At 38.1% G+C, this 13,785-nt stretch overlaps 2 protein-coding genes across 3 annotated transcripts in view; one reads left to right on the top strand and one right to left on the bottom strand.

Moving 5' to 3' along the window:
• Nucleotides 1-13,785, top strand: part of UBAC2 (UBA domain containing 2) — a 96,375-nt gene that overhangs the window by 43,765 nt on the left and 38,825 nt on the right. The gene's annotated exons all lie outside the window — the stretch shown is intronic.
• LOC139679035 (G-protein coupled receptor 183-like) lies at nt 1,286-12,497 on the bottom strand. The gene is made up of 2 exons (XM_071570401.1): nt 12,253-12,497; nt 1,286-4,098 (listed from the first exon to the last, which is right to left on the bottom strand). Coding segments are annotated over exons 1-2 (1,107 nt in total). The 5' UTR covers nt 12,255-12,497; the 3' UTR covers nt 1,286-2,993.

Genomic DNA, 13,785 nt, shown 5'->3' with positions numbered 1-13,785 from the left:
CAACAAACAGTACTGGGGGAAGAGCCCCAGCAGGATAAATGGATTGCAATGGAAACCATTTGTTTGAGAACAGCAGTAAGTTTTCAGTATTACTGTTTTTCCTTGGTCCCCTGCAGCAGGTTGTTACTGTCTCTCTGGTGATGTCTGCCAGCCCCACAGCACAGCTGGTAGGAAAAACAGGACAGATGCTCTCTAGAAGTTTGACTTGAGTGCAATTTCACAGGCCAGCTGAACCCTCCACTGCCACTTTTGGCAGATTCCAATAAGCACAGAAAAGTCTCCTCATTGATACGAGTGTGGTGAGAGTGTGCTGACCAGTAGTGGCTATAAATTGTCCCTCTCTCTGTGCTTTTGTCGGGAAACTATCTTAGCTTTAAGAGTTTTTTATTTTATTGGTTTCTTCAGCATTTGAGAAATATTAAAATAAGGAGGAAAAAGTAGCCTTTCTCAAACCCATATCTAACTGGACCCAAGCTCCAAGGCTTGTTAGAGCAAAAGCAGTATTTTGATGCTAAGTTAGGTGTTTGAGAATGTTGTTCTAATTTAGAAACAAAGTTTAAAATTGAAAATAATGGAATTGCTTATGTGAGAAAATGGAGATAAAGATTTTCAATACAGATCTTCATTTTGTTTCCACTTAAAATGTAGTTATCTGCAGTATGTGGTATTTTAGTACATATTTAAATTATATTTTACAGACCAATATAAAAAAGACTTCTTGTCTTTAAGGTTTTATAATCACAGTTAGATGAAATGCATACTAATAAACAAAAAGCCCCAGACATTAGGAGAATAAAATGAGCATGTGTGTGTATGGCCAAACTTTGCGAACAAAGATTTGGGAAGGGCTCTCCCCACGTGGGTGTGCCCTTCCAGCCTGCGCAGTGGATTTTTTAGGTGAGGCACAGCGTGCACAGAACTGGCCCCACCATTTAAGTCCCAAGGTCCATCTGCCACGGCCGAGTGAGCTTGGACAGTGACAGTGAAGTCCTCAGGACTGTCACAGCACCCGGTACTAACCGCGGCTGACCCTGCTGAGCATTTGAGATGTGACGGGATGGGATGGCAGGGAGACATTGAACTGCCAGGGTACGGTCCCCACTGAGACTTGAACTCATGACCTATGAGCATATACTGGTATAACGTTAATATGTACATTTTATTTCTACAGCTTCTAGATGTTCATGGGTGGTCTGTCTGTGGTTTTATCAGGTTATCATTTGCTTGCTCCAATAGAGACGAATTCTTAAGTAATGTTTTAAAATAGTTTATTGAAAAAGCTGACGTGAACAGAACTGCTATAGCATACAGAATTAAGTAGAACTTCTGTTAAAAATTGTTATTCTTACTCGGTTTGCTTGAAGATGCATAGTGTCTTTTGTAATCGGAAGCTCAATTCTGACAGTCTTAAGTGGTATGAAATTTTGGAGAGTTTGTGTTATAAGAAAGTAATTGTAAATTTAATGTTTCCTTACTGATGTTCAGATCTGACCCTTCCATGTTTGCAGGTAGAGGGAGGTTCAACATATGAGGAAGGAAGGAATTGCAAAGGTGGCAAATGTAACTATGTTTGTTTGACTCAACCTCAGTGCCACAGAGATCCAGCTGCAATAACTAACATTTATTCTGACATGTGGCAAAGCTTTTATTTATAATTGTCATGCAGTCTTTAATTCTCCTTTTCTACCACAACCTCCTGGTGCAGTTATGGAGTTGTGTTGGCAGATGAAGGCGTATTAATAAGATAGAACACTAAAGAAAAGATAGAGGTGCCAGAAATAAAGTAGGGAAGGAAACTGACATGTGACGGAAGGGCACAGCGGCAGGAACCCAGGGCTTGCATCCTGGATTCTCAACTGGTATTGAGCTCATTGCAGCAGGATGTGTTTAAGTCATTTGGTCTCTTTCCTGACCCAATTTCAGTGTGGCCAAATGGATCCCAGATATGCTCTATGAAGGCACGGTGGGAAAACTTGTTTTTTCCCAGCAGATCCTGCTGTTCTCCTTTATTGATCTCTCAGGTAAACAGCCTTTAAGGAGAGGTAGCCATCTCACACCATCAGATTTAACCCATTAATTTACTATTACGAAGTCTCAACTGTGAACATTTATTCAGGTTTCTAAAATGTTTGGGTTTTGTCCATGTCTGACTTCAGCAGAAGTTCTGAACAACTGTCTGTCACTGTTCTTTTAACTGAAATGGTGCAATGTTCATATTACAGTCTCTTGCTTCAATTTGTGTTTATAAATAATTTATATACAACTGGAGTAGATACTCTTTACAATACACACTAGAAAGGAAAGTTCTCCTTTAGTAAAAGGAGTAAAGAGATAATACACCTTGTGAAGATGAACGATTTAACATACAGGCAGAACCCAACAGTTCATTAGCTTTTCATGTGTTATATTTGACAATGTTATCTGTTTAAATTGTCCAGTAAGACATTTGTGCTCCAAACACTATAAAATGCAGTTTCACCTCCAAAGGGCTATAAACTTAAGCATTTGTGGTAGGCAAATATGAGCAGAAGTTCTCCATTTCGTCTCAAAATTTTATGTCCCTTGCTTGTATGACTGAGCTAACAAAACCATTGCTGTAATTGGAGCTCAATTAGAGGTGTTCACATTTTCAGGTGTTCTGGTTGTAGTTGGTCTGAACTGTAAGCTGTTTGTGTTTAATCCAATTGTGAATAGAGTCTTTGCCTGAGTTAGTAACATCCAGGCATACATGTATGCAGCATGGAATTTGAACACTCAAAATGGTGCATATTTCCTGTAAAAAAAAGAGATCAGTCAAAAGGATGCAGCAAGGAGATTATAATGCTGTTTTCCTGCTGTCCTGTGACAATTCTTTTTCAGTCCAACATCAGTCCTTGATTTCCTGACATCCTGAGAAACAGAATTTTACTTAAGCTTCTGTATGGGAAGCACTAAAAGTTTTTGCTGTGGACCCTGGGTTTTTAGTCTTGCTCCGCTGTGTTGTACTGCAGACTCTATTTTTCTGGTAGCTTTCCATTGGATGATTTAGGCAGTACCGTCATTTGCGTTTCCCCCACCTCACGAGAGCTGTCTTCGTGGTGTGACCTGGCAGCGCTTGAAATTGAGACGCTCACTTGCCGCCTCAGTATTTTCAGTACAGTTCTCTTGTATCCTTTGCATGCAAAGAAGTAGATGAAAGGATCTAGGCAGCAGTTAAAATTCATCAGAAATACAGTATAATGGAGTGACTTCTGGAAAATTTTCGTTTCAGTGCACAAGGGTTCATTCTGAAGTTTTTTAATCATGTGTTGTATGATTGCAACATGATAGGGGGTAAAGCAGATGATGAACACTATAATTACAAATATGATTGTATTGATGGCTTTTTTGTTTATCCCTGATTTTTCAGTCAGTGGATTTTCCTTGGCTGTTTGAAAAAGTTTGCAGCTAATTTGAGAGTAACAAAACAGTATAATCCCCAGAGGAATAAGGTACCCTATTAAACAGGCAGCAAGAAGGATAAATGGTAGATGTTCTATTTTTTCAAAGTTTGGATATTCCATGCAGGTAGTCCTTTCTTTTTCTTCATGTGACATGTTTTGTATAAGTAATGGGAAAGTTTGGCTAAATACAAGAAACCAGATAAAGACACAAATGCCCTTGGCATATTTAATCCTTCTGATCTTGTATCGGAAGGGATGGACTACAGCAAAAAACCTGTCAATGCTCAAACACGTCATGAAGTTGACACCTGCATAGGTGTTGATGTAGAACAAGAGAGCGGTTATTCGACATAATGCTTCTCCAAATGGCCAGTGGAATCCCATGGCATAGTAGGCTATCCTTGTTGGCAAGGCAATGCAGAACAGGAGGTCGGAGAAGACGAGATTTGTTGAGTAGAGCGTAGTGGAGTTGATCTTCTTTCTGTTTTTAAAAATGACAGTGAGGGCAATGGTGTTTCCAAGCACCCCAAGAACCAAGATGGAGCTGTAGAAGACAGAGAGTAGTATCCGTGCTGTATCTTTGTGCTCATACAAGTCACAGGTGAAACTGTTGTTTGCAGAGGCTGTGGAAGTGTCCATTTCTGTAACCACTGTTGTTGCAGGAAGCTCAGTAGACCTAATATGATAAAAACAAAACAACAAAAGGGAACATTTTGTAATAAATGTAGATAAACTTCTTCTGATTAACAATGGCCAACCTCTGTTGCAAAAAGCAAGACTGAAAAACTGAAATGAAACTTCACTGCTGTGAAATACTTCTCGATCCTCCTTCTGAAAACAAACAAAAAGATACCTCTTTTTGGGTTTTCTGTTTTGATCAGAATTCCTTCTCTGATGGAAAAAAATCAGAACAGGCATTGCGATGAATCTGGGATGTAATGTATTTGGAAAGTGAAGATTTTAGGTGATCAGGAGGTGGGAGACTGTTTAGAGGAATCTGAAGGGAAAAAGGAGTCTGAAGAAACCACATCATAAAAGATCATATGAAGCCCCCAAGGGTCAGATAAGCAGATTTTTCAAATGCGTTCCAGTTAGTTTTTAGGGAGTTTTTGTTTTTAACAATTCACCTTGTGGTGGTTTACCTTGTTTAGAGAAACTTTCTTTCAGCATTCTTATTTTATGCCAGTATACATTATAATAGAAATGTAGAATCATTGTGATCTTTAAGATCATAAATTCCAACCATAATAATTGAGCTTTTTTAACACTAGTCTTAAGAATTGGCTTTTGGAATCTAATTCAAATATTGTTACAGATGTAAATTCTTAAGACTGCTACTTTAATCACTCTTTAGTGATGCTGGAAAAGAGAGATAATCCAGCTGAAGTATTTTACACATTAATAATTTACTATATTATAGAAATTGTTTCATCTGTACAGTCAGAAGCAGTATGGGAGAGCTGCAAAGTGGCAGTGATTTGTGGGACTCAAAAGTATTGAAAAGTCATAGAATCATAGAATTGATTGGGTTGGAAAAGACCTCCGAGATCATCAAGTCCAGCCCTTGGTACAACTCCAATCCATTTACCAGATCATGGCACTCAGTGTTTAAAAACCTCCAGGGATGGGGAATCCACCACCTCTCTGGGCAGCCCATTCCAATGCCTGATTACTCTCTCTGGAAAGAATTTTTTTCTGATCTCCAACTTCAATTTCCCCTGGCAGAGCTTGAGTCTGTGCCCCCTTGTCCTATTGCTGAGTGCCTGGGAGATTCAGTAGAATTTCAGAAATGGAAAGACCCCCATCCTGTTGATTCTTATTTCAGTGCAAACATGGCAGGTGTATAGCATAAGCATAAATGTCAAAAAGGATGGGGCATCTAATGTTACTCCTTGAGTAGCTGTTCTACAAAAGTGGATTAAATAAGCAGTCAAAACACGTTTGCATCTGCTTTAACACAGAATTCTATCTGGAGATAACAGCGCTTGCAACCGGAATTGTAAGTCTGTCTGGTACCTTTAATTAACATCTAGGTGATTTTTGAGGATCTGTCTTTCAATACACAATATTTACAAGCACCTTCAAAAGGTCTTGCTGGAAAATATCTCTCAGTTTTAGGGGATTTAAGCTACACATTTCAAGAAGTATTCCTTATCCTTTTGGTAACTTGTGAAAACATAAAAGGTTAGTATCTTCTTTCATGTTTTTGGAGATTGTCATACTTATTTCAGGTTATTCACAATTGATGTACCTGCCTCATGTGCTGTATTATTATAAGCTTGTCTGATCAGACTTGTGGCAGGGTTAGCAGGGGTGCAGGAGATTCTCTCTAAACAGTAAACCTGTGGATAGTGGATGATGTGTGTTAAAATATGTAAATGAGTTACAGTACACTTTTAAAGGAGAAGTGCAGCATCCAGGTAGGGTATTAGGTCTGTGTCTGCTGTCCTGCGCAGACTTGAGGGAAGACAGCTAATTACTGGCTGACAGATGCGCTGTGTTCTGATTCTTAGATATCCATGAGGTATGAACTGTCTCTTGAGAGGAGGGAATACTTCATGCAGGGTGGGAAGTCAAATCTGAAGTGGGAGTTTTGTGATTTGAAGAAGGGATTTAAGCGGGTAAATAGCAACTCCAGCTGTAGTGCAGATTTAAGAATGTCTGTAATTTTATATTGGTTAGTTCTGCATTGTTCACAGTATCTTGGTGTTGTGTGTTTGGTGATTGATTAATGCAGTACTTATTTTCCTGAAGGTAGTTCTGGTGTGCTTTCTTCCTGTATCATCTTTTCCCTTTAGAAGAGTGTCTAATAGCTCTTGTTTTTTTTCCTGGGTGCAACAGGCTGCTTTTTGCCTAACTTGGTGTGGGTTTGTGTATGCACATGGATAGGTCAGTGAGGTATTTGTTTTGTTTGTCATGTTTAAGTGCTTCTCATTACTTGTTCACACTCACAGCATCACATCTATCTTCTACTCATTTCTCAATTTCTTCAACATATGTAAGGAAAAATAATCTAAGATTTGTGATAAGCAGTCTCATTGCAGTAACTAGCTGCAGCATATTAACTGCATAATTTTATTTTCAGTGTAAAGTTGGAATAGTTTTGGTTCATAAAGAGTGTACGAAATTGTCACATCCATCTCTTCTCCCAGGCACTCAGCAATAGGACAAGGGGGCACGGGCTCAAGCTCTGCCAGGGGAAATTGAAGTTGGAGATCAGAAAAAAATTCTTTCCAGAGAGAGTAATCAGGCATTGGAATGGGCTGCCCAGAGAGGTGGTGGATTCCCCATCCCTGGAGGTTTTTAAACTGAGATTGGACATGGCACTGAGTGTCATGATCTGGTAAATGGACTGCAGTTGTACCAAGGGCTGGACTTGATGATCTCGGAGGTCTTTTCCAACCTATTGATTCTATGATTCTATGGTATGTTCTTCTATAAACATTTGTAAATTGTGGAATATCTATTATACAAAAACATTTAAGTATAGTTTAGGAAAAAATCTGTAATGTCAGTAAAACATTTATTTTTTTACATCAGGAGTAGGATTTCATAGAATGCATATTACTTAACTTTGTCCTATGAAGTTGGAATTATATTATAATAAATTAATCTAGAACTTAATCTAGAACTCAATATAGAAAGTTCATCCTCACATATAACTGTGACTATATTGAGAAGGAGTCCCAGCTGAGAGGGTGTTTGTGTCCATCCACGGTGGTAGCATGGATATACGTGGCAGGAGGAACTGGCCACAAACAGATGATAACAGTGCTGGAGGGGACCAAGGCAGCGTGCATGTCAGCTAAGCTGTGCTACTTGACAGGCTCTTCTGCCTGCTGTGGGAGTCAGGCCTGGGTGCAGAAAGTGGGGGTTTTTTTGATCCCCTGTTATCCCCAAGTATTTTGACTGTTAATGTAGAGAGCACATTTTGTGATGCTCTAGAGGAGTATTAGTATTTCCTCTATCTGTAGGTATGTATGGGCACTTTTGAGCAGTCACCATGGTGTCTAGGTGCTGAATTATTACCTTTCTTTAAAAAAAAAAAGGGGAGAGATAATGTATCTAGTTTATCTTAATGTGCATCTCCTGAGCTTTGGTAACTTCTTTGTATTTCTGAAGTCTTATTGTTGTTGAATGAATTACATTAACCTCAGCACATATTTCACCTTTTCATGTCAATCTTGAACAAGGTTCCATTTAAAAAACCCTTCCTTCCTAAAAAGTGTCTAAACTATTAAGATATTTTTTTTAAATTCCTATTCCTTATGTTAGGTTGCTGTTTATTTCTTGTCAGCAACCCTTAGTGATCAGCTTATTACACATACATTCTGTGGAGGCTGTCTTATGCTATATCTGAAAAAAGAACATTTTGAATACTTTTGGGAATTTTACATTCTTGGAGAAAAATGGAGAATGTTATCTCTTTACTGCTGCAAACCTCAGACTAGCTGGACTTTATTCTTACTGATTTTAATGAGCTGGGTGTCTGAATGCCTTATGAGGATATGGCAATGTACTGTCACAAATCCAGATGCACTATGAAGCTGCCCTCTAGGATCATTACCAAAAGTTTTGCTCTTCTAGATTGTTGTATTAAGTACCCCTCCAGTGGCTTTCTGGGCTTATTAATGATACTATTTCAAAGTAGATACTTGAAAAAAAAAGTTAATATTAGTTTTCCTTCCTAAATTAATAATTTTAGAAAACAGTCCCACAGGTCTTTTTGGCTTAGAGTTGCATGCAAAATTTTAAGGTATAAAGTACTTAAAATTCCTGTCTTTATATCAGTATTGTAAAGAAGCTTGTTCAGGTTTTTGCATTTTCTGGGTTTGTAGACACTCAGTGACACAGACCAATTACTTCTTTAATGTGACCTTCTGTATAATCCAGGCTGTGTTATTGTTGTAGTTATTTGTGTATGGATTCCAGTAATTTTTCATTTAAAGTGCATTTTCTAAAATACTGTTGGTCTTGATTTTGAGAACTGAACAGAAAGTGAATTAACCATTTGTTACTCGAGTCTTTTGTCAATCTTCCTATAAAAAATGTGTGTGTCTCTTCCTTAAATTTCTCTAAAATTTTTGCAGTTGCTGTTTTTGTTGAGTCTTTTTATCTTTACACAATCTCATGATTTGGGCAATTCGAGATAAACTTCTCAACGATTTCACCACAAGCCAAAATATTTCTCTGATGTCCATTCTAATCCCAGCTTTGTCCCACTCAGGACATGGGTTTCCAGATGCCTCTGGGTATTGGTGTACCTGGAAGCATCCTCACCAGTATGTCCCTGCTTTTTCTGCTCAGTTGATTATGTATCCAAGATAGAATTGTATTGCATTGCACTGGGAACTTGTGAAGTAAGTTCTCTGAGATCCAGGAGTATTTCTCTGATTCACTGTATCCCAGGGTGTCTCTAGTCTAAGGGCATGGCCATTCCTCTCTGCTTCTATCTGGAAGAACCTTATGCCTGGGAGAATTTAAAATTAATGCTAATACTATCCCCGGGCTTGCAAACTGTGCAGGTTGTTTATTGTTCTTTCATTTGCCATTTTCAAGTTTTAGCATTTTGTTTGCTTTCTGACCACCAAATTTCTTTAGCCAACTACCTTATGGGATTTGTTGGCTAGACAGCTGCTAGTCTATTCTGTGCTTTTTTGGTGATTCACAGCAATAATATACAGTAACGTGGCAAGCTACTTACCAAATCTAGCATGTTTGAAATATGTGCAGGTGCCTTTCTAACCAATTTTGTAATCTCATCAAAGAAGGGAAAAAGGCTGTTTTAGGAGAGTGGTGTTCTGTGAAAACATTTGACTGGCATTAGTCATCTATTTTATGTTTATACATTTGTTTTACATTTAATCCTCACACCATGTGATGAACAGAATGGTGGCTCCAGTCTGGAAGTACTATATTATCCAAAGCCCTGGATCACAGACATGTTCATGTTTGATGAGCTCTGTGTGTACTATAATGTTGCATACATTCAACTGTTAAGAAGGATAGACCTGAGCTGTGAGCAGGCAACTGCACTGCTACAACCCTGGATTCCACGGGTTTGGATTGTGTTCAAGCAGTGGTACAAAGCTCCCTCTGTGTGCTTAAAGAAAGATGTTCCCATCTCCTGCTTTTGCTGAAGGAGCATTGTCTGTCTTTTCAGCAGAACAGGGAACATGGAGAAGGCATTTGCTGTGTATTGTAACCTAATGTGTGATTTCTCTGTCTCTCTTTATAAGTTTTATTCATTGGAGATGAATCCCTGGTCCATCTGTCCAGTAGCTAATTAAAGAGGGGTACTTATTAAATTCTTGAAATGGCACAGAAATTCATTAGGAGGATCTCTCATGGCTGTATACATAGTATGGTTTAATCACTGTAAGATTAAACAATATTTCCTTAACAAACAGTATTGGGGGATAATGTTGTTTATCGATATGTAAAGAGTATAAATTATTTAAAAGGAGTGGTCAGGAAAGAGAATTCTCTTCCTCTGTGATGCCTGGCCTGAAGATTTACTGAGCTTACAGTACTCTCTAAGTATGAGCTGTATAATTTATCTTACAGATTTTTAAAACAGTGGAAGATGGGAAATATGCAGTCCTGTGTTTACGTAGGTTAAAGTTTTTCCTTCCTCTCAAATTAATTTTTTCCTGTTGACCAGTCATATTTACTGTTTGGGTTTCTAATTCACCATGTGAGTGATCTTTAGATTGTTTTCTATGTTTGAGAAAAAGGCTGGATTCAGCCTAGGTTATGTATGTTAAAAAGTGTGCATGCTAAGTTGCTTGGTACAACACTTAGTTAATATGGAAAGAACCGAGATGTGAAGTGCATACAGAGAGGTGTGTGGACTGGCAGCTTGGGAACTGCATGGGGTTTAGTGAGAGCTGAGGTGAGGACAGGCGTGTCCTAAGGCTTGCTGTTTGTTTCTTCCTGACACTTTAACACCATCATGTTAATTTACCTTTTTTCGAAAGCTGTTGAGTGTTGTGTCCTAAATGCCAGTGAGAAGGCCTAATGACCTGAAGAATGAGTCCACAACTTGCAACCCAGTGATAATTTTGCTGACAGTTTCTAGGCTGCTACTTTTATTCTTCTTCAGTTAGACCCAAATTTGTCGGCATAGTAAAGCCAAATTTGTAAGCCACATGATGAAGAATCCAAAGTATGTATTCCATGGATGAAATTGTGTTAACAATGGCTATAAAGAATTATAATATTCTTTAAGTGCTTAACAGAATATGCAGGTGCACAACAGTGTGGGATCTCTATGGTCCCGCTTTTGTCTATTACAATAGATTTTGCAAAGTTATAATATGACAGTTACATCTGGTGCTCCAAAATAATAGTGAGATGGAAATGAAGAAGTTGAGTTGGAATGCTGCATAACTGGTTAAAGAAAAAGCGGAAGTAGTTTGAAGTGTAGGTCTTGCTCCTATCTGTTGGATCTCTCTTAGGTGTAATCTGTCTTATGAAAAGTGTGACAACTATCTAACATAATCTCTGCCACATGCTGATGTGAAAAGCTGTGCTGATGCTGAGATGATCAACCTCCCTTCAGTTTATACTTAAGTACATTAAATGTAAAAAGGAGAGAGTATAAAAATATAGCAAATAAACAAAATAAAGGTGTGGACCACTGACAATTATATTCTTGCAAGCAGAAGAAAGAAGGTGTCCAGTGGAAATTTGTGTTTTAGTACTAGAAAATATGCACACCTTTCACATCTGAGTGATGTGAAACCTGTACAGGTACAGTCTTTAATTCTAGGGATTACAGCTTCTGAGCTATAGGTTAAATTTATTATTCTTTACATGTATACATGCTCCTCAATCTTTTGAACAGAAAGGGATAAGGCAGGAGCTCTTAAAGACTAATTGAGAGGATTCAATTCCCTTTTCTCTTCAGGAGCAGCAAATGTTAGGCAGATGTCTTGTATTCTGTGCTGAAATTCATGTACACTGTCTTACTTTTTAAGATCAGTAATAGCTGAGTTATTGTCTGTTGAACAGTCTGTCTTGTTTTGCCAGTATAATAAGAAAAACTGATCCTTTTTAATGGGAAAAGTGTATAAAAATCTTATCACTTGTAATATTTCTTCAGCTTTGTGGCATGAAAATCAATAATAAGGAGAAAGATGTTTGATGATCCCAAGTCAGAAAAAGAATGCATTCTAAAAACTTAGAAAGAAATGTGTGCCAGAATTTAGAAGAGGAATTAGCTCATAAAACTTGGAATTCTTAAAATATCCTGTTGTAATTCTTAGACATGAGAAGAGTGACTGAGGAGTTTCTGAGTAATTGGTAATAAAGGCTGCTTTCATAGTCAAGGAGTGCATGGGATAAGAGCAGGCGATGCATTCACAACTATAGTACTGATTTGTTTTAAGGCTCTCTTCTACTCTTAGGAGAGTTCTGTGAGCTTCAGTGAATGACTTCAGAGCTGAAATGCTTCCCTTACTACTTGTACAGTAGTTATTTCTGCATTAGTGTAATTTTAATTAGTGCTGCTAAAAATTGTCCAAGTTCATGCAGTATCACATTTTTCTCTGTGATCATCAGAAGGCTGTATGACAAGAAAGGACTTGAAATAACTTGTTGATGCTGTGGATCAACAGATCCTTTAAATGGAAATTAACTAGCAGCATATTATATGGGAACATAAAATATTAGAGAATTTGTTCCATAAGCCTTTCCCATACAAAAATCATTTATCTTCCTTACCATATGAAAATATCCAGTATAATACAAAAAATATTTTTGGAATAGTTTGCTGTTTCTCAATGAAAAAAAAACATTAAAAGAGTTAAATCTTTTCTGTACTTACATCTCTGTAGCTTCTTGAATCCTCTGAGCAGTTCAGGGCATTAACAGGATGGCTCGACTGCGAAAGTTTACCCTTGCACATTGTTCTCAAGAGTGATTACGTGAGTCTCTTGTGGGAGGGGTAGTTTTTTTTCAAGTGCTTAAAAAAACCCCGTTTGTATGCTGGTCTTGATTTGCTGCCGACTTTTTTATGGGATGTGAAAGGATCTATTTTTGATCCTTTTACAATTAGCCTGTTCAAAGAGAGTAATTAGAAACAACACTTCCTCCCCCCCCCGAAGTTGCGCATTACTGACTTTCACAGAAGGGACTTTACCCAGAGGCTTACTTGAGTAATCGTTGACCAACCAAAGTCCCTGTGATATATGAAAAACTTTGTTTATGTGCATCTGCATGTAAAAAGAACTTAAACTTAGTACATGCTTTAACACTGCTTCTAACCGATCAGATATGACACGGCACAAGAAAACCTCAAAACTGAGACATAGCAAGATGCTGCGTTAAAACAGACATCTCGAACACCCCTGTACATTCCCAGCACTGTTTTAGTATCATAATGATGAGGATTCACAGAAATGCCCTTTGAAAATATATGAGGGAGTGGAAGAACCCTGATGGTTTGAGAGATTAATGAGGATGTGTACCTTTGGAAGCTGTTTATTGCATTTTAAGCAGAAATAGTTATAATGATGATGATGATACACATAAGGTAAATACATGAAAGATAAAAAACTTTTAAAACACAAACATGATTCCCTTAAAATAATATTGATAAGAATGAGTGGGGAGCAAATAGGAAAGGAATGGGATGTCAAATTATGAGGTAACCCATTGTTTCCTGAAATAACCTTGTTTCTGGGTGAAGAACATTGATTTAAAAGTTAAGTTATGTGTTTGTTAAGAGGATTTTGGAGATCAGAGATAGATGGAAAATCCTGTGCTTTGCTGTTAGAAGCAATGGTTGAGAGTTACCTGGGATTTTCCCCAAGTACTGATACTGGTCATTCATGGCTACAAATGATGATTTATCTTTAAAATGACCTCATTTAGTGACCTGATTTTAAAGAACCAACAAGTAGGCATGATGAGGTATTTTTCGTGGGTCAAACACATGCACAGGATGGGATGTCTCCTTGGAAATGTCAGGGCTGTGGTCACAGCACAAGCCTTGGCTGACATTATGGTGGAGGTGTGCAGAGACAGTGATCTCAACTAACATGTCCATCCCATCAGAAAGCCTGAAGTAAATGCAGATCTAATAGCAAACTTTACTAAATGCAGTTTGTCTTATCAGAAATGTTTTCAGTATACAGCACATAGAGCCTTGAGAGCTACTTTTGTGCCTACTTGGAGCATTTGGTTGGCACTACATGCAGAATTTTCTAGCGTTGAACTCCCAGTGCACTCATGGCTTGATTCCCCAGGGAGCTGAAGGGCTCAGTGTAGGGATTTCAGCTCCTCAGTCTTTATGGAACAGTCATCTTCTAACACCAGATTCATAAAGTCTTTGGGAAAATTTACCAGTCTTATTCTG

The sequence above is a fragment of the Pithys albifrons genome, chromosome 1 (assembly GCF_047495875.1).
Source record: "Pithys albifrons albifrons isolate INPA30051 chromosome 1, PitAlb_v1, whole genome shotgun sequence".
Taxonomy (NCBI): domain Eukaryota; kingdom Metazoa; phylum Chordata; class Aves; order Passeriformes; family Thamnophilidae; genus Pithys; species Pithys albifrons.
Note: the sequence above shows the minus strand (reverse complement) of the source record. Positions and strands in the feature narration are given on the sequence as shown.